The 25,333-nt window shown below is 59.9% G+C and overlaps 4 protein-coding genes across 4 annotated transcripts; 2 read left to right on the top strand and 2 right to left on the bottom strand.

Moving 5' to 3' along the window:
- Positions 1 to 366: 366 nt before the first annotated feature.
- On the bottom strand, positions 367 to 4,609 carry P3H4 (prolyl 3-hydroxylase family member 4 (inactive)). Its single transcript, XM_037411640.1, has 8 exons — positions 4,083 to 4,609; positions 2,536 to 2,685; positions 2,098 to 2,269; positions 1,890 to 2,018; positions 1,637 to 1,782; positions 1,467 to 1,550; positions 1,154 to 1,295; positions 367 to 1,064 (listed from the first exon to the last, which is right to left on the bottom strand). The coding sequence occupies exons 1-8, from the start codon at positions 4,551 to 4,553 to the stop codon at positions 1,051 to 1,053; spliced, it is 1,308 nt and encodes a 435-aa protein (XP_037267537.1). The 5' UTR covers positions 4,554 to 4,609; the 3' UTR covers positions 367 to 1,050.
- A 1,539-nt stretch (positions 4,610 to 6,148) lies between these two features.
- On the top strand, positions 6,149 to 14,139 carry FKBP10 (FKBP prolyl isomerase 10). The gene is given in 13 exon segments (XM_037410924.1): positions 6,149 to 6,367; positions 8,053 to 8,129; positions 8,132 to 8,166; positions 8,169 to 8,202; positions 8,519 to 8,563; positions 8,566 to 8,707; positions 9,031 to 9,176; positions 9,284 to 9,473; positions 9,779 to 9,924; positions 10,266 to 10,455; positions 10,859 to 11,001; positions 11,178 to 11,341; positions 11,782 to 14,139. Coding segments are annotated over 13 exon segments (1,692 nt in total). The 5' UTR covers positions 6,149 to 6,173; the 3' UTR covers positions 11,968 to 14,139.
- A 408-nt stretch (positions 14,140 to 14,547) lies between these two features.
- Positions 14,548 to 25,215, bottom strand: NT5C3B (5'-nucleotidase, cytosolic IIIB). The gene is given in 10 exon segments (XM_037410927.1): positions 14,548 to 14,770; positions 15,107 to 15,307; positions 16,318 to 16,480; positions 17,816 to 17,867; positions 17,870 to 17,904; positions 18,086 to 18,171; positions 18,708 to 18,754; positions 19,187 to 19,256; positions 19,889 to 19,987; positions 25,121 to 25,215. Coding segments are annotated over 10 exon segments (873 nt in total). The 5' UTR covers positions 25,130 to 25,215; the 3' UTR covers positions 14,548 to 14,659.
- KLHL10 (kelch like family member 10) lies at positions 20,394 to 25,114 on the top strand. Its single transcript, XM_037410926.1, has 4 exons — positions 20,394 to 21,548; positions 22,061 to 22,550; positions 23,171 to 23,788; positions 24,436 to 25,114. Exons 1-4 carry the CDS (start codon positions 21,403 to 21,405, stop codon positions 24,631 to 24,633), a joined length of 1,452 nt encoding a protein of 483 aa, XP_037266823.1. The 5' UTR covers positions 20,394 to 21,402; the 3' UTR covers positions 24,634 to 25,114.
- Positions 25,216 to 25,333: the final 118 nt, after the last annotated feature.

Raw genomic sequence — 25,333 nt, 5'->3', positions numbered from 1 at the left:
GGCAGCCTCCCCTGCACAACAGGGGGGTCACACATCCCCATAAGGGGCACCCCCTTAGGGACCCCCACAACTCCACAGAGCCTGGCTGCTCTCATGGCCTCCAAAGTGCCCCAGTCCCACAAGCCCCCCTCCAGCCCCCCTGTGGGGTCTCCCCATTTTATGGAGGTATCCAGCCCCACAACCCATCCCTCCGTGTCCCACAACAGGGCCTCTTTCACCCCAAGCACCCAGCTCCTGTGGCAGCCGCGCACCCCCACCCTAGGGAGCCCCGAGGCAGAGGCAGCCATGAAAAGACCAGTCCAGATTTATTAAAAGTTCAGCACCAGTAAATATTAAAAAAAAAAAAAAAAAAAAAAAAAAAAGCGACTGTGCAAGTCAGGAAGTATTAAATTAACGGAGCTTAAGGCTACAGAGGGCTGGCGTGGCAAAAACTCAAGGCACACGCAGGGCACGGGTGACGCAGCCTCGCCAGGTGGCATGGGGACACCAGCACACTGGGACACAGGGCTGGGGACCCCTGAGGGACCCCAGGCTCTGGCAGGTGGGCTGGGGGGCTGGAGGCACCAGGGTAGAAGCCCCCAGGAGGGGCAGGACCAGCACACACCCTGCTCCAGCGGCACCGTGCATTGCTCCCAGAGCAGGGGCAGCCCCCCAAACCTCTCGAGACAACACGGGCCCGATCCTGGCGCGCTGTCCACAGGTCCTGGGGAGGAGCTGAGGGACACAGTAAACCCCGGTGCTGCGGGGCACTGCCGCTGGCTCCTGAGGACACTGGGGACAGGGGTGGCGGCAGGGAGGGGGTCCCGGGCAGGCAGGGAGGTTCGGCAGTGCTGGTGCTCCACCGACGGGAATCGGGCTGCGCTCAGGGCAGCAGATGTCCAGACGGCAAAGGCAGCCCTGCCGCAGGGCACCGGGCAGGATCAGCCCTTCCCCGCCATCCCAAGTTTCTGTGCGGCAGCTGGCAGGAGCCTGAAGCCCGGCGTCCCCAGGATGGCATCGCAGGGCCACTGCTGTCCAGCTCTGTCGGGGCCAGGCGCCCCTTCGCCTGGCTCATCGCAGGGTCTCTGCAAACAAGGAGGGCTCGGTGGCACCGGGACAGGGGCAGCAGCCACCCTCCACCCCGCGGCACAGCCCCCGGCCCTGGCGTCAGCACCTTGGTCAGCTTTGTCCCCCTTTGTCTTGGGCTCCTGCCACCACTCCGCGAAGAAGCCCTCCTCGTAGTCACCTTCGCCCTCAAACTCGCCGTCGGAGGGCAGGTCCTGTGCCTCCAGCCCCTCGCCACTGTCCACCTCCATCTGCAGCAAGGGACCGGCAGGAGGAGGCGGTGGGGCTTGGCAGCCCCGTTCGCAGCCTCTTCTCAGGGCTGGTTTGGGGGTCAGACCCACTGCCCAAGGAAGGGCCCTGCCCCGGGGTACCCACAGCACCCACCGCACCCCCAAAAGCACCCAGCTGCACCCTGCGTTTACCTCGTCGTCAGCCTGCAGGTATTCCTTGGCGAAGTCCAGCATCTTCTTCTGGGCGACCATCTGGTTGTGGTACCGCACAGCTTCCTGGCAATGGGGAGGGAGCGGGGGCTATGTCAGCCCCTCCACCATCAGCAGAGTCAGGGGATGGGGGGGCTTGGGGGGCGCCTCACCGGCCGGGGCTCAAAATCCTCCTCCTGCAGGCGCCAGCGCTTGCGATGGAAGCGGTAGTAGACCAAGTTCTGCTGCATCACGGCGTCATCCGGGTCGAAGAGCATGTAGCTGGAGACACTGCGCACCGCATCCCGCACGTCGTTCACTGCGGGGAGCAGCACTGGGTGATGGGGGGGGTAACACCCCACCCAGGGTTCCACAACACCCCACGGTGGCCTGGGGACACAGTCCCCTGCTCCCGCTGGCACTCACGCTTGTAGTAGGCGAATTGCAGGTAGTGGTACATGGTGGCCACAAACTTCTCCACAAAGTAGCCACCCACGTTGGGGGTGAGCTCGGTCTCGCAGTCCACTTTGCACTGCAGCACGCTCACGAAGTGGTCTGGGGGGAGGTGTCAGGCATTGTGCCCATTGGCCCCCAGCCCCCCCGCCATGAGCCTGCTGGCCCCCCGCCCGGTCACCTGCGATGGCGGGGTAGAAGTCCTTGAATTCCTGCAGCTCGTAGGCACCCTCGCAGCTGGCCAGGCAGTCCTCGTATGCCTTGTAGTACTCGGTCAGTGCCTGCTCCATGTCGGCCGCACTGCTCCGGAAATCCCCGTTGTTGTACAGCTTCACCGACCGCACGAATATCGGCTGCCGGGGACCAAGCGGGTGCCGCTCACCTCCTCGCCAGGCACCGCAGCCTGGCTCTGCCCGACAGCAGCACCGACCTGCCCCACTCTCCCCAAGACGGCTCCGTCCCCAGCACAGATCCCACAGAGATGCTTTTTTGAGGGCAGGACATGAGCGACCAGGGCTCAGCAAGGAAGAGCCGCTTCCCTCGGGGTTTGGCAGGACCAGGCTGTGGCAGTCAGGTACACACCAAGCCCCAGGGACCCATTCTCCCACCCCCTCCTCACCTCATAGGGCCGAGCCTCCAGGTCGACCAGGTATTCATCCACGTCCAGCATCGTCCTGTAATAGTTCAGGTACTTCAAGGTCATCTCGTGCTTGGGGTTCTTCTGCAGGAAGGTGTGGGCAGCGGACACCGCTTTCTCGATCTTATTTGACTGGAAGGGAGGAAGAGTTGGTGCAGCAGCCTGCCACAGGGCAGCCGGGGCCAATGCTGCGGCTGCAGGGGGCTCAGCACCCAGCCAGACCCCAGGGCTGCAGGGCGGAAGGCTGGTTCTCAGCAGGGAACAGCCCAGCACCCCCAGCGCCAGCCCCAAGCCCAACCATCCACTGGCACCAATGGACAGACAGGAGCCGGGAACACAGATGACACCAGTAAATCCAGCCACACCGACCTCCCGCTCCGTGCCCGTGGTGGGCACGGGGACAGCGTGGCCCCTCACGGACCCCCGCAGCCAGCCAGGAGAGCTCCACATGGTGTGTGTCAGATCCATACATCTGCTCTTCTTGGGCGCTGCCATGAGCCCAGCGAGCTGCCCCTGCTCCCCCCGCTGCTTTATGAGCTCTCGGGTTGCAACTTCAGGGGAGCAATATGGGGGGGTTGTTGAACAAACCGCCCATGAAATGGGTCGTGGCCAGAGCAAGAGGAAAAGGCATTAAGGATCTAGGCCAGGCTGTTCCTTGCCACTGCCAGGTGAGCGGGGCAGCAGCACTAAGCACTAAAGCAGCATCCGCGCTGGCAGCCGACCAGCAGCACAGCTCGGGACCCCGACCAGCACCGGTGCCTGAGGAGGGGGTGTCCCCTGCCAGAGTCACTCTGGCCCAAGGAGGGTCGCCCCGAGGTGATGCCTTACGAAACCTCCCTCCACGTCTGCACCGTGGGGCCGAGGAAGCGCTTCTCCCTGATGGAGCATCCAGACACATGTCCCACAGCAATCACAGTGGCACTGGATCCCCCAGTGTGGGCCCCTTGGCTGGGGCAGCCCCTGCGTCCCCCTCCCCAGACAACGCTCTGCCTGGCCAGGGGGATGTTGGGGGAACAGGGCAACACAAGGTGGGGTGGGGGGACACAACCACAGGGGACCCCAGTCTCGGGTGCACCCCTCACATCCTGCCTGATGCATCCCAGATGATGCTGACGTGCCACGGCGCAGGGGCAGGATGGAGGAGAGGGGCGGTGGGTGCCAGATGGGGAGTGCAGCAAGGGGCGTGCAGGACAGGAAAGCACGTGACAGTCGCAGGGTACAGGGCAGAGGAAAGCGGGGTTCAGGGGATGCGGATCAGGGGGTGCAGGCTGGTGGCGTAGGGTGGGGGCACAGAATGGGGATGCAGGATGAGGGGTACAGGATGGGGGTGCTGAGGAGGAGGTGTACGGCAAGCGGCAGAGGATGAGGGGTGCAGGATGGGGCATGGGATGGAGGGTGTGCCCGATGGGGGGGCAGAGCGGGGGGGGGGGGGGCGCAGGTCAGAACGACGCAGGATGGAGGCACAGGACGCCCCCCCACTCCCCACCCCCTGCCACCAGCCCCCTTGCGCAGCATTTGCGCAGCCTCACCTTGAAGAGCGCGTAGTGCAGGTACTGGTAGGGCAGGCGGCGCTGGAAGTCGCGCAGCGTCTGCGCCGGGGGGTAGCGCAGCTGGAAGACGGGCAGGTCGCGCTTGCAGGCGCGCAGGCAGCCGGCGCGGCGCAGCAGCCGCTCGAAGAGCTGCATCTCCCGCTCCCACTCCCACGCCGCGGGGTCCCCATCGGCGAGGGGCTCTTCCGCGGGGGCCCCCTCCGCGGGCGCGGCGCAGCGGCGGTGGCAGTGCGCTTCGCTGTCGCGCAGCAGGCGGTGGAGGCGCAGACTGGCCTCCAGCTCCCGGGCGCTCTCCGCCCACTGCGCCCCCGCGTACTGCGCCAGCGCCCGCGCGTAGGCGCGCTGCAGCGGCTCCAGCGCGGCCGCGGGGAACCCGCGCACGCTGTACTCCTCGTACTGCGCCGCGCACAGCCCCGCCGCCAGCAGCAGCGCCAGCGCCGCGCCGCCCATCCCCGCCGCCGCCGCGCACTGCCCGCGCAGTGCCGCGCAGCCCTCCGCGCAGGGGGCGGGCGGCGGGGAAGGGGCGGTGCGCGGCGGGCGCGCAGGGTCTTAGTGCGGCTCTGCGCGGCTGGCGCAGCGCCCGCGGGGTGCAGCTCGGGGGGCGGGGCTGCGCCCCCCGCGGGGTGAGGCGTGGGGGTTGCGCGGGTGCTGCGCGCTCCCCGGGTGGGCTCGGTGCCCCGCGCTGCCGGGGGTGCGCGGGGGCTGCAGGTCCGCGGGGGTGCGCCCGGCGCTGCACGGGGGGTGCTGGCGTGTGCCCTGGGCTGCGGCCCCGGGGTGCGCTGGGGACCCCCCTGCGCTGCCCCCGGGTCCCCCAGCCCGGCTGGGGCTGCTGCCGGCTGGTGCCAGAGCGGAGGCCACACGCTCTGTGCCGTGCCAGCTCCCGGGGCTGTGCCGTGCCAGATCCCATGGTTGCACTGCGCCAGCTCCTGGGGCTGCACCGTGCCAGATCCCGGGACTGTGCCGTGCCAGATCCCAGGGCTGCACCGTGCCAGGCCTCGGCACGGCCACACTGGCCCCAGCCCAAGCCCAGCGCTTTGTTGCCGGCTGGACAGTGGCACTGAGGGATGTCGCAGCGCGGGGCAGGAGCCAGGACACTGCCGAGGTTTCATCCTGCGGAGCAGAGGCCGTTAGCAGTGCTCAGCACCTCCCTGCAAACGGGCAGCTCAACAGCACGCTGGCTGGGGTGCCGTTGCCCACAGAGTCAGGCTCTGACCCCCATGTGCTATGGGGAGTCCCCCGAGTCCCCCCTGGCTGCTCCAGGCGGTGCTGAGGTTGCTCAGCCGGGGTCCGGGCTCCAGGGACCCCACAGCGTTTTGCTGGAGCTGTTGCTTTCACCAGTAGCACCGTGCTCGGAGGAGCCGGGTTCCAGTTTGGATTCACGGCCTGTCGTATTTCCTACTCAGGATGTGCTGGGATGTGCCTGTCCCTCACTGGTGGGTCTGGGGGAGCGGGGATATGTGGGCAACGTGTGCATTTGACCCTACTCCTATCCGGGAAAGACCGTTAGAAGGATGATTTTGCATTTTTTTTTTCATCGCCATTCAGCAAGAGATCTGTCAGCAGCAGAGGGAAGGGCAGAGGTGTTATTAAAACATTTCATTCCGTGTTATTTACTCTGCAGAAGTGCCAGGGATAGAGTAGCAGCATCCTGATCCATGGGAGCGATAACGGCAGGGAATAGGCTGCTGGGAGCAGCACTAGGACCCGGAGCGAGCGGCGCTGGGATGGGACCTCCAGCTGCACAAACTTGCTTCCAAACAGCTCTCCAGCTTTTTCCTTGGCAGATGAAACTGCCCAGGGAAAAAAAAAAAAAAAAATAAAAAAAAAAAATTAAACTTTCCTGACGTGGAGCTTCGTGGTTGTGACTTTTCCTGGGGGGAATAATTGCCCCGGCGATGCCATGGGGCGACTGATGGTGGGAGCGTGGCTGGCCATCGTGCCAGGCCCGGGGTCCACGTGTACAGAAATTCCAGCTGGGCTGGAATCCTGCGGGAAGGGGCGGCCGGGCCCCACCCCCCCGCCTTCCCTCCCCCCGCCGTGCCTTTCCGCCGCCGGCAGCTTCCCAGCGCCATGTCCCCCGGCAGCTTCGTCCTCCTCCTGAGCATCCTGGGGGTCCTGGGGCTGGGTGACCCCGGCCCCCTGGAAGACGTGGTGATAGACAGATACTATATCCCCAAAATCTGCCTGCGGGAAGTCCAGATGGGGGATTTCATTCGCTACCACTACAATGGGACCTTTAAAGATGGCAAAAAGTTTGACTCCAGGTATAGCCCTCGGCTCTTTACGGGATGCATGCGGCCCCGGCTGCCGCGTGCTGCGGAGGGGACCCCTGCATGCCTCCCCCCCAGCCGCGTGCCTGTCACCCCGGCGCATCCCCGAGGGCCAGCATGGCGAGGAGCCGGTAGCCCCTGCTTGGGCTGGCCCCCGGATCCCGCAGCTTTGACCCCAAGGAGGGCTTTCGGCGGGTGCTGGGGGTGAGGACAGGGAGCCCAGCGAGCCCTGTACACGTGTCAGCCTGGGGGGCCCCGGTGTGGCCCCAAGAAGCTGCCGAGCGCAGCCCCCCTGCCACGCGGCTGCAGCCCCTTCCCACCTTTTCCAGCAGCCCCTGCCCAGCGCCCGTGCTGCCCCCTGGGTTTTGCAGCAGCCCCCCGCTGCCCATTGGGGACCCCTGTGTGTGCCTCAGTTCCGGGGTGCTGCAGGGTGCTGGGAAGCCTGTCTCAGGCACGGGCAGGATTCGGCCCTAAGCGAGATGGTTTTCATTCAGCAACATGTATTTGCATGTGCTGCACAGGCAGGGAAAACACGTAAAGCACTTTGAAACGTGGCAGCAGCTGGAATGAAACCCGTTCATTACCAAAGAGGCCTTCTGCTCTGGCTCGTCTTAGTTTCCTCAGCCCATGCACCAATCCTGCTCCGCTCACGCTGGCTAGAAATCCGTGTTTGTGTTGGTGCAGCCCCTGATTTGCACCACCACGAGCAGGGGGAGAATCAGGGACACAGCAAAAGGAGGAAAACTAAATGGGCTGTGCTGGGGCTGCAGCCCCACGTAGGAACAAAAACTTTCCAGGCAGGCGTTTTTTTCAGAGCCCTGTAAAGCAAAGGGGTCCTGCTCCGGTTTATTGTGTCTTATCTTTCTTGCGAGCATGAATGGGGGAGAAAGTAACTGCACCGTGCACGGCCACTGCTGCTGTGCGCCCCAGATGTGGTGGGGGTCTGGGGATATTTGCTGCTAAAATCATTGCTTGTCCTGAGGACTGCAGTGTGCTGCCAGGAGAAAGCATCAGCTGCGCATTAAAGGGGATGAAGGATTTCAATTTATCTGAAATAGCCCCAGTTGTTTCTTGGAGTACTTGAAGATTTTAAAATAAAAACAAATCTGCAGTTTAAAAATGAGGCCTGGGATGTCTTCTTTCCTCCTTGCTGCATAAAGCTCCAAATGTGCCATATGCAAAACAATTTGGAAGCAGCAGAAAGCCTGGGAGCTGCCGGCTGTGATGGGTTTGGTCCCACCTGAAAGCATCACCCACCTCCTTTGCACCAAGGGGGTCTGATCTGCACTCCCCTGCCTCCGGGGTGCTGGGTGCAGGGTCAGGCCAGAGCCCTGACCGGTGCTGCGGGAGGCAGCTCCACCCCGGGCAGTGCAGGATTGATCCCGTCAGGATCAACGTGTTTGAGCTGTGGGCTCTGCCTGCAGCACAGGGACCCGCTGGCTGCGGTGGGTTATGTGTACCCCTGGGGAGGGGGCAGCCCTGTCCCCCCACTCTGTCCCCACGGTGGGCAGGCACCAGGGAGCCCTGCGCCATCCCCTCCTGTCTGCAGGGTTTGTGGTTTGGCTCTGGATCCACCCCTGAGCCCTCAGTGCTGGCACTGAGCACCCCCAGCAGAGGCGGCTTTTGGGGGGCTTCACCCTTTGCCGTGCGCTGACGGGGTTCTGTCCCTTCGCCCACAGCTACGACCGAGGGGCCCACGGTGCTGGTGTGGTGGGGTCGGGCGGACTGATCACCGGCATGGACCGGAGGGCTGCAGGGCATGTGGTGTGAACGAGCGGCGTCACCTCATCGTGGCCCCCCCACCTGGGCATACGGCAGCATTGGTGTGGGTAAGGGGCTGCGGCACGGTGGGGGGGTGGAGGAAGCAAACCCCCGGGGCCGGCATTAGGGGGGTTGGGGGTCCGGTGCCCAGCTGGCAAAGGGCAGCTCCATTGCCAGGGCAAGCGGTGCCTAAGCAGGGCTTCCCTGCCAGTCAGGGGTCCTGCCCCCCCGGGGGTCTGCTGCTTTCCCAGGGGCTGGCAAGCATGGCCAGCAGCCCGAGCAGCAGCGGGCTTGGGGGGCTTTAGGGGACAGAGCCCTCGCCTTGCCCTGGGCTCGGCACTGGTCCCTTCTAAGATGCTCTGTCCTCGCTGCTGCCCCCTTTAGCGGGGCTGATCCCCCCAGACGCCACCTTGTACTTCGATGTCATCATGCGGACATCTGGAACAAGAACGACAAGCTGCAGATCACCACCCTGTCCAAACCGGAGCACTGCAACCGCACGGTGGAGAACTCCGATTTCGTGCGGTACCACTACAACGGCACGCTGCTGGATGGCACCCCCTTTGACTCCAGGTACAGGGGACTGGTGCTGGGATGCACCATTGCCTTGGGACACGGGGCGCTGCAGCTTGGATGCACCCTGCAACTTGGGGCTGGGGGCACCAGGGATGGCAGTGACCAGGGGACACCGGCCTGCGGGAGGACACGGGGGCCCCACGCTGCACCCCGGTCGGAGCAGCCTTCCCCCGTCCGTGGTCTCTCTTCCTGCACCTCGGCAGGGCCAGTTGGAGCCCCGTGGCCCCCAGAGCAACCTCCCGCATGGCACTGCTCAGGCTGGGGGAGCTGGCGTGGCCCCAGTGCCGTCCCCCCGCCCCCCTCTCATTCCTCCCCACCAGCTACAGCAAGGACAGCACCTACGACACCTACGTGGGCACCGGCTGGCTGATCAAGGGCATGGACCAGGGGCTGCTGGGCATGTGCGCTGGGGAGAAGAGGAGCATCATCATCCCCCCGTTCCTTGCGTATGGGGAGAAGGGCTACGGTGAGTCAGGCATCGCCCTGTCGTGCCTGGCCCCTTCCCTCCCGGCTCTGCGTGGAGACCCCCACCACCAGGACCCTTGTCTGAGCTGACCCGTGTCCCCTCCCCAGGGACTGTGATCCCGCCGCAGGCATCTCTGGTGTTCAGCGTGCTGCTGGTGGACTTCCACAACCCCAAGGACGGTGTCTTCCTGGAGCACCTGGAGGTGCCGGAGTCGTGCAAGCGCAGAGCTGTGACCGGGGACTTTGTCCGCTACCACTACAACGGCACGCTCATGGACGGGACACTCTTCGACTCCAGGTGTGGGGAGCGAAGCGGTTGAGCAGGGAGATGCCCTGATGTCCTCTGATGTCGTCTCCTGCCCCATTGCTCGGCTGCAAGGAGGGGGTGGAGAATTGGAGCGGGAGGGGGAGGAGAGGGTCGTAACGGGCACGAAATAGGCTAAAAAAGACCACCCCTGTTTGCTGCATCTCTAGGGGCAAGGTTTGGCTCCTGGGGGAGCACAGCAGAGGCTGGGAGGGTCGGGCTGGGGTGTAGGGGTTGGGGGGAGACTGATGGGTCAGGATCTCCTGCATGATGGTGCTGGGGGGCTTCTCTCGCTGCAGCTACTCCCGCAATCACACCTACAACACCTACATCGGGAAGGGCTACATCATCCCCGGCATGGACCAGGGCCTGCAAGGGGTCTGCGTGGGAGAGAGGCGGCGGGTGGTCGTGCCCCCACACCTGGCCTATGGGGAGAACGGAGCAGGTAAAGGGCAGCCCCACAGGGGCCGGCATGCCTGCATGGTGGGGCTGGGGGCTGTGGCACCCCCTCCTCCAGCCCTGTACACCGGCACACCGCAGGGTTGACATCAGGAAAGCGCTGGCCAAGCAGGGCCAGCTCCTCACTGCAGGGGCCACCACCATCCCCGGGGCTCTGGGCGCTGTGGGGGGCATCGCGGGCAGGGACGCAGCTGATATCAGTGTGCAGAGCTGGGGCTTCGAGGGATGGACACGTCGTGGGGCATGAGAAGAAGCAGGGAACGGCTTTACCGGCCCTGTGGCGCTCCAGCAGCTCTCCCAGCAGCTCTTCTTGCCCTTCTCTTCCAGGGGATAAAATTCCCGGCTCAGCCGTGCTCATCTTTGATGTTCACATCATTGACTTCCACAACCCTGCGGACCCAGTGGAGATTGAAACCGTGTACCGGCCCGAGGGCTGCAACATCACCACCCGCGACAGGGACTTCGTCCGCTACCACTACAACTGCTCCCTGCTGGACGGCACCAGGCTCTTCTCCTCGTGCGTGCGCGCTCCCGGGCTGCCCCGAGCCCACCTTTACAGCCTTCACAGGGCCAGATCCTGCCAGGCGCTGAGCTGGGGGGGCGGACGGGCACCGGAGCAGCGCTGGGAGCGTCAGCTCTTCACAAGGGGCAGCACCAGCCATGGCTGTGCAGCAGGGTGGAGGGTGTGGGGTTGGGGGGCACTGCAGGGTGGAGGGCACAGGGGGTTGGGGTGTAGGGGGACAAGGGTGTGGAACCTCATGGCATAGTGGGATGGATCCAGGGTGTGGAAGCTCAGGGCATGCCGGGGTGGCGGGCGATGGATTTTGGGGTGGAAGGGATGGGATTTGGGGCATGGCGGGGCTGCCCACGGGGTCCGAGGGGCTTTCTCAGCTGCGTGGTCCCCCCTGTGCCTCCTGCAGCCACGACTACGAGAAGCCCCAGGAGGTGACCCTGGGAGCCAACAAGGTGATCGAGGGCCTGAACAGTGGCCTCCTCAACATGTGCGCGGGGGAGAGGCGGGTGCTCATCATCCCCCCCCACCTGGGCCACGGCGAGAGCGGAGGTAGGGGAGCGGCGTGCGGCTGCCCGTGCAATGCAAACCGGGGGGGTCCTGCCTTGCTAGACCCCTGCTGGGCTCCTTCACCCCCTCACCCCAGTGGGGGGGCTGGGGGCATTTCTCCCAGCGCTTTGCTGAGCTCCCCCGAGGTGCGGCAGCTCCTCCATCACTCGTCTTTTCAGCGCGGGGGGTGCCAGGCAGCGCTGTGCTCCGCTTCGAGGTGGAGCTCATCTCCATGGAGGAGGGGGTCCCCGAGGGGTACCTCTTCATCTGGCACGGGGAGCCACCGGCGAGCCTCTACGAGCAGATGGACCTGAACAAGGATGGGGAGATCCCCGCTGAGGAGGTGAGCGAGGGCACCGCCAGACCGCAGGGTTACGGGGTGCGGGAGGACATGGGGGCGCAGGGGACCCCACCCTGGGCAGCAGCACCCAAAGGAGGGTGTCCCTGGGCACTCGGGAGCCTGAAGAGCTGTGCAGGAAAAGCACCCCAGCCCAGAGCATCACTGCTGGATGCGGGCAGGGCTGTGACCATGCAGGGACACCAACGGCTGCCTGGCTGCTGCCCATGGCGCGGGTCACGGTGCTCCCTGCCGTGCCGGTGCTGCACGGACCAAAGACCCATCCCTGGAAGTGTTCAAGGCCAGGATGGACGGGGCTTGGAGCAACCTGGGCTGGTGGCAGGTGTCCCTGCCCATGGCAGTGGGGTGGACTAGATGATCTTCAAGGTCCCTTCTGACCCAAACCATCCTGTGATTCCACGATCTCTCCCCTCTCCTTGCTGCAGTTCTCCACCTTCATCAAGACCCAGGTGGCAGAAGGGAAAGGTCGCCTCATGCCCAGCTCCGACCCAGAGAAAGTCATCGCCGACATGTTCAGGAACCAGGACCGCAACCAGGACGGGAAGATCACCTCCGAGGAGCTGAAGCTGAAGTCGGACGAGGACCAGGAGAAGATCCACGAGGAGCTCTAAGGAACAGACCCCGCTCTCCCCTGGAGACAGAACTCATCCTGGCCGTGCCATGGCCGCTCTCCCCCACCAGCTGCCCCAGGAATCCACCCCTGCCCCCCCCCCCAGCCCTGCAGGAGGGCACATTTTGATTTTTTTTGCCCCCTATTATTTAACTGAGGGTTTTTTATCTTGTTCCTCCTGGGCAAGAAAACTCACCACCCCCCAGCTAACAAACCCAGGCAAGAAGATGGGAAACACCCATTTTCTTGGGAGCCTCGATACCCCGGGGCCGGTAGCCCCCGTGCTCCAACCAGTGCCATCCCCTCATGCCCCCCAGCTCTGCTGACACCACCCCTGCCACAGAGCGGGACCGAGGATGCCGGGGGGGCTCTGGAGCCCTGCCCTGCCCCGCTCCACTGCCAAACCCCGTTTCGACCCCCTGCCCCCAGCTCCTGCGGAAGGGCCGGGACAGCAGCATCCCCTCCCCGAACCCCTTCATCCTCAGCCAGCGACTGCACGTCCCGCTCCAGCCTCCTCGCCTGCCCGTGCTGCCTCCTGGGGTGGGCACTTGGGGGGCTTCCCCTCTTCTACTGCAGCATTTTGTAGTTTAGGGATAGGGTTTGGGTTTGTTTTTTTTTATGTACGCGTATAAAATTCTTTAGAGAAGAGAAATAAAGAGAAGCCTTTCATGCTGGTCCCTGCTGCTGGCCCAGCCTCTGCTCCCCGCTGCCCTCCTCCCTGGGGCAAGGGGCTCAGGTTCCCAGAGCAAAACCCCGATATCCTACAGGCAGCCGCTGTTCCAGAAATCCTGGGCCCCTGGAGACAGCAGGGATGGGACCTGGCAAACTTGTCAGCTGGGAGAAGGAAACCACAAAACCTCTCCCACCCAGGCCCTCGGGGAGCAGCATCGTCCCCATCTGCATCCTCCTTGCCCTGCAGCCACAGCCCTCAGTGACTGAGAAAAAATCAGCCCAACTTTATTTTGATACCTAAATGCAGCTAATTAACTCGGCGTTCTCGGGTTTGCCAGTTGTGACCAGCACGGCTCCATCACCTCCCGCCAGCAATGAAAGCTTTTGCACAATGCGTCTTGCAGAGCGAGAGAAAAGAAATTCAAGAAGAGAACAGTGCAAAGGGTCACGGCGAACCCCTCAAACGACAACTTCTACCTTGCACCAAATAAATAACTTCTACTGGTTTCCACGGAGTTGGCCTTTGTGTCAGGTTAATTTGCCGTGAAATATTCCTGCATGTCGGGGCAGCGGCACAGAGCCTCGCCTCGCCGGTCCCTGGGAGCGCGGTGCCCAGGGGGATTTCAGGCTCCAGCACCTGCCGGATCAGGCAGGAGAGTGAGAAACCCAAACTCTGCTCCTGGCATCCCCCAGCAAAGGCAGACGGAGCTCCAGGTGACAGCCGGTGGGCACTGGCAGGGATGGGGACAACCTGGAGCTGGGGAGCAGCGCGGCTCCAGCCCCAAGCCCTGGGCGCTGGGTACGAACTCAGCTTTAGCCAAGATTTTTTATTTTGAGGAGGAGAATGCTGCCTGCGCGTTCAGAAGTCACATTTATTCATCAGCCAGGTGGAGCACAGACCCTGGGCAGCAGGGCAGGGGCTGCCACCCTGGGCTGTGTACTGGTCCCCAAAGAGCTGGTGTCGGGGCTCATCCTGCACCAGCACAGGCTCCTGCTGCCACCAGCACAGGCGGCGGGACGGGACATAAAAGCAGTTTCTCACGTCAAGGTCAGAATTTGCCCCGTGCTGAATCTGGGCTGTCACAGCTTTACCCTTTACGTTACCAGAGGTTACACAGAAATAAGAGGTTTTTTTCCTACCGCTGCTCTGAGAGCCCAGGATCAGCCCAGAAGTTTATGACACACACACAGTTAGCTAAAATGTTCCTTAAAAAAACAGAATGCTGCCATCAGCCTCTCCTCCCCGTCCATACCAGTGGGCTGCAAACGCGCTGCTGGGAGCACCCAGCCTGCTGCTGGACCCGCCCCCCCCCCCCCCCCCAAACCCTCCACAGATGAACTTAATCCTTGCTTCGTGCAGCAGCATCAGATGAGCTCCACAGCCCTCCGGGGATGACTGGAAAAGCCTTGTTGGCTGGTTTTTTTTTTCCCAGCAAGAACTGTAATGGAGCAAGAGGGATAGCAGGGCACGGGGGCCAGGGCACCGCAGGGTTTGCGTGGGGTGCGTGGTGCTGGGTGCTGTGCCAGCACCACTGGAGCGCAGCCCGGGCGCTTTGAAGCCCACAGAAAGCAGGATGAGAGTTCGTCTTGTTTTCTTAGACAGAAACACAATAGAACTAAACAGCTTTCATCTAAAACAGGTTCTGTCCTCAAACCACAGCAAACGGTCTCCGTTTCCGTACCTGAAACATGGAACGGTTTGTTGTGGCCCTGGGCAGTGGCAGGGAGAAAGTCCGGGTGGGATGGAGCCCGGGTGGGATGGAGCCCCGGTGGGATGGGCACAGCTGGGGTAAAGGGAGTGAAGCAGTTTCCTCCACCTCATCCCTCCTGCTCCAGCGTGGACCGAAGAGGGTGCGTGAGGGCAGGATGTGCGCAACACACAGCAGCCAGGGCAGGGAGCCTGCCCAGCGTCAGGATGGAGCGCAGCAGGTACCAGATCTAGTCCAGCTTTGTCCAGGGAAGGACATTCACTGCCCAGGTGCCTTGCGGAGGGGCCGGAGCTGGGATGCTGCCTTCCCAGCTCACGTCTCGGTAAGGATGTACCGGAGAATCCCATTGACCACATCCAGGGTCTCGTCGCTCTCCAGCACGATGTCGTAGGCATCCAGGTACTTCCCTCTCCGCTCTTCCACCTGCAGGGTGGCCGTGGGGATGGGGGAGGAGAAGAGAGCGCCACAGAGAGAGGAGAGGACCATAAACACCAGTGGCTGGGAACAAAGGTGCTGCCCCCACAGCCCTTGCGTCTTGATGCTACTGAAGAGGGGTCAATAACCACCCCGACAAAGCCCCAGGCGCACTGGGAGCTCAGCAGATACCCCCAGTCCTTCCATGCACCCCACAGCAGCTTGCAGAATCTCTTGCACCCCCTGAATCACTGGGACAGCTGCCTGCCCCTCTCCACTGTCCCCCGAGGCTTCGCGCCTGGGGAAGGCTGGCGCGGAAGCAAGACGACTGCTTCTCACACCCACCTTGTCATTGAGAAAGCCAATTTTGAGGATGTTCTCCACACTGGGAACGCCATCTGCCATTGTCAGATCCCCCATGGAGTCCCCCAGCAAGATGATGCTCGTCCTAGTGCTCAGCTGCTGGAAATACTCCGTACCCTGCAGGACACTGTTGTTCTTGTTGTAGGTGTGGATGAGAGGTCCCTTGAAACGCGTGAGGACTCCCTGTGCAAACAAGACAGGCTGATCCCGCAGCAAACCCTTCGCCGTGCCGCAGCCTCAGCAGCCTTTCTGGAACGGGCAAACTGGGGGGGATGCTCACAGGGCACCAGCTCTAGGTGTGTTCCAAGGAGTGTGGAAACCCAGCAGCCATGAAACAGCTGGGGACAGTCCCCAGGAGCCCCCTTCTGCAGGGCAACCCCTTCCCAGATGGTGAGACCAAACCCAAGGATGGAGACGCTGCCCTGGAGCTGGTCAGGGGCCACGGAAAGCTGCAGTGAGGGGAGCCCCAGGGCGCAGCAGGACCCCAGCAGTAGGCAGCACTGTCACGCTGTCCCATGCTCCCCCGAGGACTGTCTGTCCCAACACACCACCCGTGGGAACAGAGGGCTTCATTGTAAGAGACGTGCAATTTTCTAATGTGCGTTGGGACTTTTCAGGCTTTAGTACATCAACAAAAAGCCTTCCACACTGCTTTAAAGGACATCTGGCCTTCAGCTCAGGAGAGACTTCTGTGGTCAGTTAACTCCATCCTCACCCTGCACCAGGATGGAGCACACAGCGCCGGACACAGAGACAGCAGCACCCTTTCCGCCACCAAAAAAACAAGTTTGAAAGGCGAGGAGTCCCCGAGATTGCGAGCCGATGCTCAGCTGTCCCCGCACCCTGCCTGCCCACCTCATCTGTCCCCGCTCTTACTGCTGCCCCAGCTCCCCGTGAGGACAGGGAAACTCTACCACCCCCCAGGGCTGATGTTCAGGGGGCTGCTAGGGTGGCAGCAGCTCGCAGCCCTTGAAGACACAGCACAAACGGGGCAGGACCCGACCAGCCTCTCGGGCTTTGCTGGGACCCAGCAAAGGGTCAGCTCCATCTACAGCCATCGAATACCTAATTAGAGATGTCAACCAACAGCTTTTAACCCAGTAGTGTCTCCGTTAAACATCTTGCAGCCCTCGATTCGCCCGACAACTCTCCTCTTTGCCAGCCCACCACACAAACGTGACGCAGAAACTCACGTTATCATCAAAGTCCATGTAGTTGGACACCACGTTGACGTTTGAGTAGAAGACGTTGGCCTGACGGATAATCTCTTCAAGGATGTCACCAACGCCAGCCGAGAAGATGAACAGGGGGATGTTGTACTTGTGCAGCTGATCAAATAATTCATTGAATCCATCCCTAGGGCAGAAGTGTCCGTTACACGGTATTGCAAGTTTATACATATATATATGCATAAACAACGGAGCGTTGCACAAAAAGAAAGAGTGAACATCATGTCTAAAGAGACTGTAGCCAACAACACAAATTTTGGGGTTTTTTTTCTATTTTTTTTCCTATTCCTCCAAATTTCTAAAATCTTCCAAAGGATCTAATGGAAAACACAACCAAAACCGTTTTACCAAACAACTTCACTCTGAGCAAATCTGGAGATCTCAGAAGGAAGCGTTAACCCTCCGGCAGCCCGGCTGACTCTCACCTTGCTGCAGATACTGCACGTACAGACGCACACGCCTACACCCTTCCTCCCCTCATCAGAATAAAATGCCCACAGCTGAGCATTGCAAATTTAATTTCCCTTTTCAACTTCTTTTTCCATCACACTGGCTGAAACGCAGCCGGGACTCTTGCCCCGCTCTCTGTCCTGGCAGCAAGGTGCCCGGAGCACCGTGGGCTGTGAGCACCCTCAGCCCAGCTACGAGGCTCCTATTTCTGCCCAGGACTCCCCAAACAAGGGCGCTCTGCAAATTTTTTTGGTGGCACTGGCATTCCTGTGGCATTCCCTGTGCATGCAAGGGGTTTGTCCCTGCACACATCCAGCTTCTGACAGGGACACAGGGCACAGCGCGCCGGCACATGCCCGCAGGAGGGGGTGCTGCCAGCCCATGCAGGAACCCGACGTTAGAGAGATGCAACAGGTCAGACTGGTTGGGAGTGGGATCAAACATGTAACAGTCCCAGTCCGCTGGGACATGATTTCCATGCAGAAGGGGAGCTTGGGCTCAGGAAGACCTGGACATGGACACCACCTCCTCCCTGAGACCGGCGGCTGCTCAGACCAAGGTGCCCCTGAGCCCCTTTTTAGGGCCATCGCTGCCGAGGCCAACTTTAAGAGCAAGTTTTAGCACCAGGTTTTTGAGCTGTGGGTGAAAATGTGATGCTGAGCCAAGGGCCTGGATAAGACCCAGCATTTACAGTGTGTGGAGAGGAAATCCCTCCTGGACAAGGGGAGCTGCATGCTGCCCCCCTAGCCCACCCTGCAAGACAGGCAGCTCTCTCTGCCCATCATCCATCCCCTTGGCAGCTCCCGGCCAAGACCCAAGGGAGGTGGAAGCTGAGGCTGCGGCTCACGGCGCTGACTTCTGGCTCTTTCACGATCAGAGCTCAGCCCCAGGAAGGGAGATATGGATCTGCCGCGCTGTGGAGACCAGGCACAGCTCGGGGTGAAAGCAAGGAGACCCGCTTGCACCATGGCAGGAGGGAAAGGGCCACAGGCAGCCAAACCCGAGCCCCTACCTCAGCATCACGTCCGATTCTCTGACGATCTGGGCTATGTCACCCTTTGGATCTTCTGCTGCGACAGCAGCTCATGGGCCCTGGTCCACCTAGGGAAAGGCAGCAGGGTGAGCTTCCTGGGCAGCAGCCTTAAGGCAGTCAGAAAAATAACGACTACGAATTCCCGGTATGGCCACCAAGCCTAGAGACAGTTCATGCCTTGTGTCTTGTAGTCCTCGGGGGCAAGAAGTTGCCAGGACAAGGTCAAGATCATTAGATACAAGCACTCACCATTCCACCATGAGCGGACGTTTCTCTTCCAGCGTCCGGTTGGGATCGATTTCAATGGGATAGTAATAGTGCAGCAGATCTCTCAGCTGGAGCGTTGCACGGATAGAAAGAGAACAGAGTGAACGTCACCTCTAAAGAGACTGTAGCCAACAACAACAAAAAAGCATTTCTAAATTCCTCCAAAGGATCTAATGGAAAACACAACCAAAACCATTTTACCAAACAACTTCACTCTGTGCAAAATCTGGAGATCTCGGAAGGAAGCGTTAACTCTCCGGCAGCCCGGCTGCCTCTCACCTTGCTGCAGATACTGCATGTACAGACACACACGCCTACACCCTTCCTCCCCTCATCAGACCGAAATGCCCACAGCTGAGCATTGCAAATTTAATTTCCCTTTTCAACTTCTTTTTCCATCACACTGGCTGAAATGCAGCTGGGACTCTTGCCCTGCTCTCTGTCCTGGCAGCAAGGTGCAGCTTGGAGAGCTTGCAGCGTTTCGCGTGAACAGCTCTCCAAGCTGCACCTTGCTGCCAGGACAGAGAGCAGGGCAAGAGTGAGATGCACGACAGGGACAAAACCCACAGAGCCAAAAAGCAGCACCTTACAAACCAGCACCTACCTTCTTCTTGCCGTCCTCACTGATGACACGACTGTTATCCAGGATATCTGTAAAGGCAACAAAATGCCAACGTCATAGCCCAGAAACATTAAAAGGCTTTCTAAAAGGCAGGTATCCTGCACCTCCAGCGCCAGCAATTCCCAAAACAAGCACGTGGAGCTGAGCACAGGCTCGCCACGGGGTCTCGGCACAGCGGTGAACGTGGCCGTGAACCTGCGGCACGTGCTGATCGTAGGGCATTGCTCAGCTGGGAGAGAGCAGCATGATGCAAGTAGTAGAAGAAGCAGCAAGAGCAGGAGACAGCTCCCGCAGCAGGCTGGGAGCAAGCAGCCAAATCCCAGAGGTGGACCAAGGGAGAACAAGACGGAGCAGTCAGGCTCGGCAAAGGAGGGAGGCAGAGAGCAGGAGCCACGGACGGAGAACACAAACACGGAAACCAAACAGAATTAGCAACAATAAAAACAACGAGCTCCACTCACTGTGCGAAGTGGGGCAGCGTCTGCCGTTGCATCCGAACCTGCTCAGCGTCATGTCGAAGTCAGAAATGACCTGGAAGGCGAGAGGAGACCAGATGTGCACGTGAGCCAGCACCCAGCACCTCTGCCACAACCACCCAAGGGTGCTGCTGCCTGCACGGATGCAAATCCCAGCGCCCAGCACCTCTGCCACAGCCAGCCAAGGGTGCTGCTGCCTGCACGGATGCAAATCCCGCGCCAGCAGGTCCCACGTGAGGGTGCTGACTCGCAGCAGGGCACAGACCGTTGCCACTCCTGCCAGCCACCAAGCAGATGTCCCCGTCTGAGCCGGCCAGCACCCCTCCCACTGTGGCACTCTTATCAGCACCAAATGGCTTAATCCTGCTGACTTATTGCTGTGGGTGGCGGGGGTGTCCGGGGATTGGCTTGTATTTATAGCTTGTATAACTGAGGAAAACGGCCCATCTGGGGAGAGCCACCAGCCTGGGCCTCGACGGGAAAACCAGCCCCGTCCCCCCTCTCGTCCATGCATCTCGTCTGCAACCCCAAACGCGGAGGGGCTCCCTTGCACGTGGGCTGGGAGCAGCCAGGCCCCAGCTGGACAGGCTGAGGAAGAGGAGGCAGATGAAGGCTTGGACCCAGCGTGAGGGTGATGCACTGCCTGCTCCCAGCCTCATCAGTGCTGGAGCCAAACTGGGCCAGTACCTGCAGCTTGTTTATCCCCTGCTCCTTGATGGCGCGGATGGTCCCCAGGACACGCTCCGGCTGCTGGATGCGGACCGTGGCTTTCTCCAGCTCAGGCACCTGCGGGCAGAGACCCCCGCGCTCCGTGACGCCCCGCGACCCCTCGCAGCTGCGGGGGGGGCCGATGCCCTCCAGCCCCCGCTGTGCTCTCTCCACCCCGGCCGCCTTCCCCGCCTCCCCCAGGACCCCGCTTCCCCCGGGCCAGCCCTGCCCCAGCCTTTACACCCCCCACCCCCAACTCGGGGTCCCTCGGGCCCGCCCCCCGCAGCCCCCGCAGCCCCCGCAGCCCCCGCAGCCCCGCGCTCACCATCGCTCCGCACCGCGCAGGGCCGGGGCCGCGCAGCCGCGGGGAGGGGGCGGAACGACGGGGGGGGCGGGGATGGGGGGCGGGGCCAGGGCTGGGGGGGGCCCGGGGGGATATCCAGGGCTGGGGGGGGGGCCGGGGGGTATATCCAGGGCTGGGGGGGGCAGGGGGCTGCCCGGGGGGGTGCCCGGGTCCCGCTGCACTCCCAGGCTGGGGCTGCGCCCCCGCGCCCGAAGCGGCTCCGGCCGGTGCCGGCGCTGGCGGTTGCGTTTCCCCTGCAACAGGCTCCGAGCCAGGAAGGCGAAAGTGGAAGTGAAAATTAAAAGATAACAATAATACAAACCCCACGGCAAAGGGTGTCTCTGTGCCGTCACACCTCCCCCAGCGATACCACAAAATTCATGTAACTCAACCCCGCTCCACGCCGACAGTGACACGATAAAGCCCCAACTGCTCCCCCGCACCACGGAGACCCCCACCGGGGCACCAACAGCCCTGGCGAACACCCCCACCGGGGCACCCGGGGCATCGACAGCCCTGGCGAAGCACAGAGGAAAAGCAGCACCATGAGTTAAGCCAGTGAGGACCAGGATGGGGGTCCCTGTCCCCTCACTCTCCGTGTGGCACCTTCTGCTGCTCCAAAGGAGCAGCAGGAGCATCTGTCCTTCATCGCTGCCATCAGCCAGCCTGCCTCAGCCTCCTCCTGTGTGAGCTGGTACAAGGGCACTTCACAAGCACTCCATGCTCTGGGGACCTTTATACCCAGGCGAAATAATATTAAAAGGTTGCAGGGGAATCACAAGGCTGTCTTTGCTCAGAGGAGCCATTCAGAGGGTGTAGGTACAGGGTCTGGTGTAATGTGGACTGTGGTTAAGCAAAGGCTGGGGGCAGCCCTAGAGCGAGGGGCCTGGGAGGAGCAGGACCCCGTTGCCTGGGGAGGGGTTTGCAGCCCTGCCAGCCCAGGCACCACTGCAACCAGCTCCAGGCCACCCTTGCATCTGTGACCTCATTATGGGGCGCATTCCAGAACCACCAGACAGGCCGGGTTCCAGAGGCGATGTTGGCGGGCAAGCTAAGAGACCTGTAAGCACCTCAGAGAGAAGCACCTTCCACTGCCTCAGGCTTCAACGTGGGTGATAGCTTAGACCCCAGTAGATACTCATCCTCACACATGGAGAGGAAGATGAGTGCTATGACTTGCAACATCTTCAATGAGCTTCGCCTGGAAGGGAAACTCTGTGATGTGATCATCAGCGTGGATGGTGTCGAATTCAACGCTCACAAGAACATCCTCTGCAGCTGCAGTCAGTATTTCAGGTCAGTGCTTGAAACAAGAAGGGATGGGGACAAACAGAATTTCCCAGCCTGGGTCACACCACCTTAGCGCACCTCCAGTGCTTATGTCAGCACTGAGACTCCAGCAGTTGCCCGTAGCCCTGGTACCCCCCTGGACACCAGGATTAATCCACAACCTAGTATCTAACAGCAGCTCTGGACGTGGTGTCTGAGGAACCCCCGGATGCGGTGCAGGGCTGGGAGCCCAGCCAGCCCGGCTTACCTGCCGTCGGGCAGGAGGTTTTCCTGCCCCACACGTTCTCTGGCATTCTTGTTGAAGCAAGGTGACCACTCGCCCTGCTGCTCTCTGTCCACAGCCAGAGGCAGTGTCTCCTTTTTCAAACAACCAGCTGGGAAAACATTAATTAATAAACTACACGGCCTCCCAGTGTGCAGTCCCAAACTGGTGCCCAGGAAAGAAGTCACAGGGGATAACGGGGTCAGGGTTTAACGCAGCAGAGCTTTTCCTACCAGAACTGCTTTGGGTTTTGCAGGGCTATGTTTACCAGCAGCTGGAACACCACAGAGAAGAGAGTATATAAAATCCCTGGCACTTCACCTGAAATGATGAGGCTTATTATCGAGTACGCCTACACCAGGACAGTACCGATCACTGTTGACAATGTTGAAAGTTTGCTAATGGCAGCAGACCAGTTCAATATCATGGGCATCATCAGACTGTGCTGCGAGTTCCTGAAATCCCAGCTATGCTTGGAAAATTGCATCGGCATCTGCAAGCTCACAAATTATTACCACTGCCCTGACCTGCGAAAAGCAGCCTATGAGTTCATCCTCCATCACTTTGAGGACATGACCAGGGTGTCCACAGAGTTTCTAGACCTCTCTGTCGACGAGCTCAAACACATCATCGAGAAGGACGACCTCAACGTGAAACAAGAAGACGGTGTGTTTGAGGCTATTCTGAAATGGATTGCTCACGATCCGCAGAACAGGAGGCAGCACATCGCTGTCCTGCTGGGCCAGGTCAGTGCTGCTGCGGCGCGGGCCTGGGTGGCTCTGCGGAGCTGGGCAGGGGGCAGCTGAGCCAGAGGTACTTTGGTTTTCTTGTAAAATTAGAGGAAATTGCAGCCCCCTCACAGTGCTCACAAAGAATTAAGCTTTCAGACCGTTAGGCTATTGCTGCGCTGGGACACAGGTTGCAGATCCTGCGCTGGGACACGGGGCACACCTTTGAAGCACACACCTCCTCACCCTTAGAGCTTAAGTTTAACTGTTCCTCACATCCAGGAAGGGCCAAAGTTCACGCAGAATGTTATCTCTACACACACAGAGTTTGTGAGCATTTGCCTAGACAAGCTGTGCTATGCAAATACCAGCATGCGTTAGGGCAGCGTCGGTGTGCGTACAGGAAAGCACTGTGCCAAAGCAGCGGCACGCTCCCTGCCATGAAATGGAACAATTTACCCCTGCACACCCTTTGCTGGGTTAGCTAAAACCTACATATTTAATTCTCTGGTTCTCTAATAAGCTTTAGACAGCATCGTAGCCTGAAAGCAAAGCCACCCAGTGCTGGAACCATTCCACAAAGGATACCAAGGTGTAAACATTCTGCGCTAATATTCTCACCTTTCTGCATTTTTCAGGTTCGACTGGCACTGATGCAAGCAGAATACTTCATGAACAACGTCAAAACACACGATTATGTGAAGGACAACGAGGAGTGCAAAGGCCTCATCATAAACACGCTGACAGAAATGTACAACCTCAACATGTATGGCCCATCTTACTCCAATTCCTCCAACGTGCTCAGCCGGCCTCGCCTCCCCTATGCCATCCTGTTTGCCGTCGGAGGCTGGAGCGGGGGGAGCCCAACCAACGCTATCGAGACGTATGATGCCCGTGCAGACAAGTGGCTGAATATCACACTTGAGCAAGAGAGCCCCCTTGCCTACCACGGCACTGTTTATTTAAAAGGCTTTATCTACCTTGTTGGAGGATTTGACAGCATGGATTATTTCAACACTGTCAGGCGGTTTGACCCACTTAAGAAAACGTGGCAGCAGGTTGCACCCATGCACTCGCGGCGTTGCTACGTCAGCGTCGCCACTCTCAACAACTTCATCTACGCCATGGGAGGGTTTGATGGATACATGCGCCTCAACACAGCGGAACGCTACGAGCCAGACACGAACCAGTGGACACTGATTGCCCCCATGAACGAGCACAGAAGCGACGCTAACGCGACCGTGCTGCATGATAAGGTAAACCGACCGCGAGATTATTGGAAGCAGTTAAGGCTGAAGTATGGCGAGCAGGATAAGGAACCAAACAAACATCTGTGCGCGGTGTTACATGGCAAGCAAATGCCTGTCCTTTCATATGGACCCTCTTCTTGGGATGCATACCCGATAAAGACAGCTACCACAGCTAGATAGAAAAAGGGAGCTGTGGGAACCGGAAAGGTAACAAATGCTCCCTTTAATGTGATGCATCATTGGAAAGAAAAAGAAAGGTCACATAAACCTTATTAATTAAATCCTGGAGTTACCAATATAAAGTTCTCTAAGAGATGGCAACTGACTGGCGTGGTGGTGGAGATGCAGACAAGAGTGCTAAACTCTTCCAGAGCTGCTTACCACCAAGAGCCCACTTGCTGCCTGGTCTTCTCCTGGCCACAAATTAAACGCTATACCCACCTGCTTCATGCACTTCAGGAAATAAAGGGTCTAAATCCCTGCTGGCCCGAATAACTCCCTGTGCTTTTACTACTTCAAACTCCATTCCCATTAAACACAAGAAGAAAACCCCCCAAAACCCAGCCACACCATTTTCTCTTCAGCATGCTCTCCCACCAAGGGTATAACTGCCATGCTCACACCTTTTTTTTTTTTTTTCTCTCCTGTAACAGGTGTATATCTGCGGTGGGTTCAACGGAAACGAATGCTTGGTCACAGCTGAATCGTACAATGCCACAACAAACCAGTGGACCTTTATAGCCCCAATGAGAAGAAGAAGAAGCGGCGTAGGCGTGATGGCATATGGAAACAAAGTGTACGCGGTAAGAGAGAGGCAGCAGCTCTGCTGTGCCACCACCCAGCACCCGTAGTACTTTTGCTAATCTGCGTTCCCTAGATTTTCAGGCTGGGCATTTGCTTGTTGCTTGAGGTTTAGGTAAGAAAGTCAGAGCTAGAACGGTTGATAAGCCTCCTGAGAATATTATCACCTCCGTGGTTTTTGTTATGAAAAATGTATGGACGATTTTTAAGCAGCTGCAGCAAAGAAATTTCTTTTCTGCTGCTGCTAATAGTGTCAGCAGCACAGAACATTTCGCTTGGTCCTGTTTATCCCGTCCATGCACTGCATCTAAACTCTGTAGAACTGTAAAATCTTGACAGTTGTACAAAATACTTGTGGAAGTTCCAGAAAGACCTAAGGGAGCAGTCTGCAATAAGCAAGCACTGCGCTCTGAGGTCCCACACTCTCAGCAATGCTCAGACTGAAGTCAATGAGGCAGGACCAGTTACTATCTTTCTTGTGCACAAACTGATTTGGCTGGCTCGGCGGGTGAGGAAAAGCCTATTTCAAGTCCATACCTTTGGCATTTTACAGGTAGGAGGATTTGACGGAAACAGGCGGCTTCGGAGCGTGGAGGCTTACAACCCAGTCACCAACACGTGGAATGCAGTCCCCACTATGTTCAGTCCTCGCAGCAACTTCGGCATTGAAGTGGTGGATGATCTTTTGTTTGCGATTGGTGGCTTTAACGGTTTTACCACCATTTTCAGCGTTGAGTGTTACGATGAAAA

Source organism: Falco rusticolus, chromosome 18, assembly GCF_015220075.1.
Source record: "Falco rusticolus isolate bFalRus1 chromosome 18, bFalRus1.pri, whole genome shotgun sequence".
Classification (NCBI taxonomy): Eukaryota; Metazoa; Chordata; class Aves; order Falconiformes; family Falconidae; genus Falco; species Falco rusticolus.
The sequence above is the reverse complement of the archived record's forward strand: the minus strand, read 5'-3'. Positions and strand labels throughout refer to the sequence as shown.

Bases quoted from the DNA above. Each gene is read 5' to 3' on its own strand.
- KLHL10 (XM_037410926.1), top strand. From the start codon at position 21,403: ATGGAGAGGAAGATGAGTGCTATGACTTGCAACATCTTCAATGAGCTT. The intron at 21,549-22,060 runs GTCAGTGCTTGA...TGGGTTTTGCAG, and splicing joins AGCTGCAGTCAGTATTTCAG to GGCTATGTTTACCAGCAGCT. The intron at 23,789-24,435 runs GTAAACCGACCG...CTCCTGTAACAG, and splicing joins CGACCGTGCTGCATGATAAG to GTGTATATCTGCGGTGGGTT.
- P3H4 (XM_037411640.1), bottom strand. From the start codon at position 4,553: ATGGGCGGCGCGGCGCTGGCGCTGCTGCTGGCGGCGGGGCTGTGCGCG. The intron at 2,019-2,097 runs GTGACCGGGCGG...ACCTCCCCCCAG, and splicing joins CTTCTACCCCGCCATCGCAG to ACCACTTCGTGAGCGTGCTG. The intron at 1,551-1,636 runs GTGAGGCGCCCC...CCCCATTGCCAG, and splicing joins AGGATTTTGAGCCCCGGCCG to GAAGCTGTGCGGTACCACAA.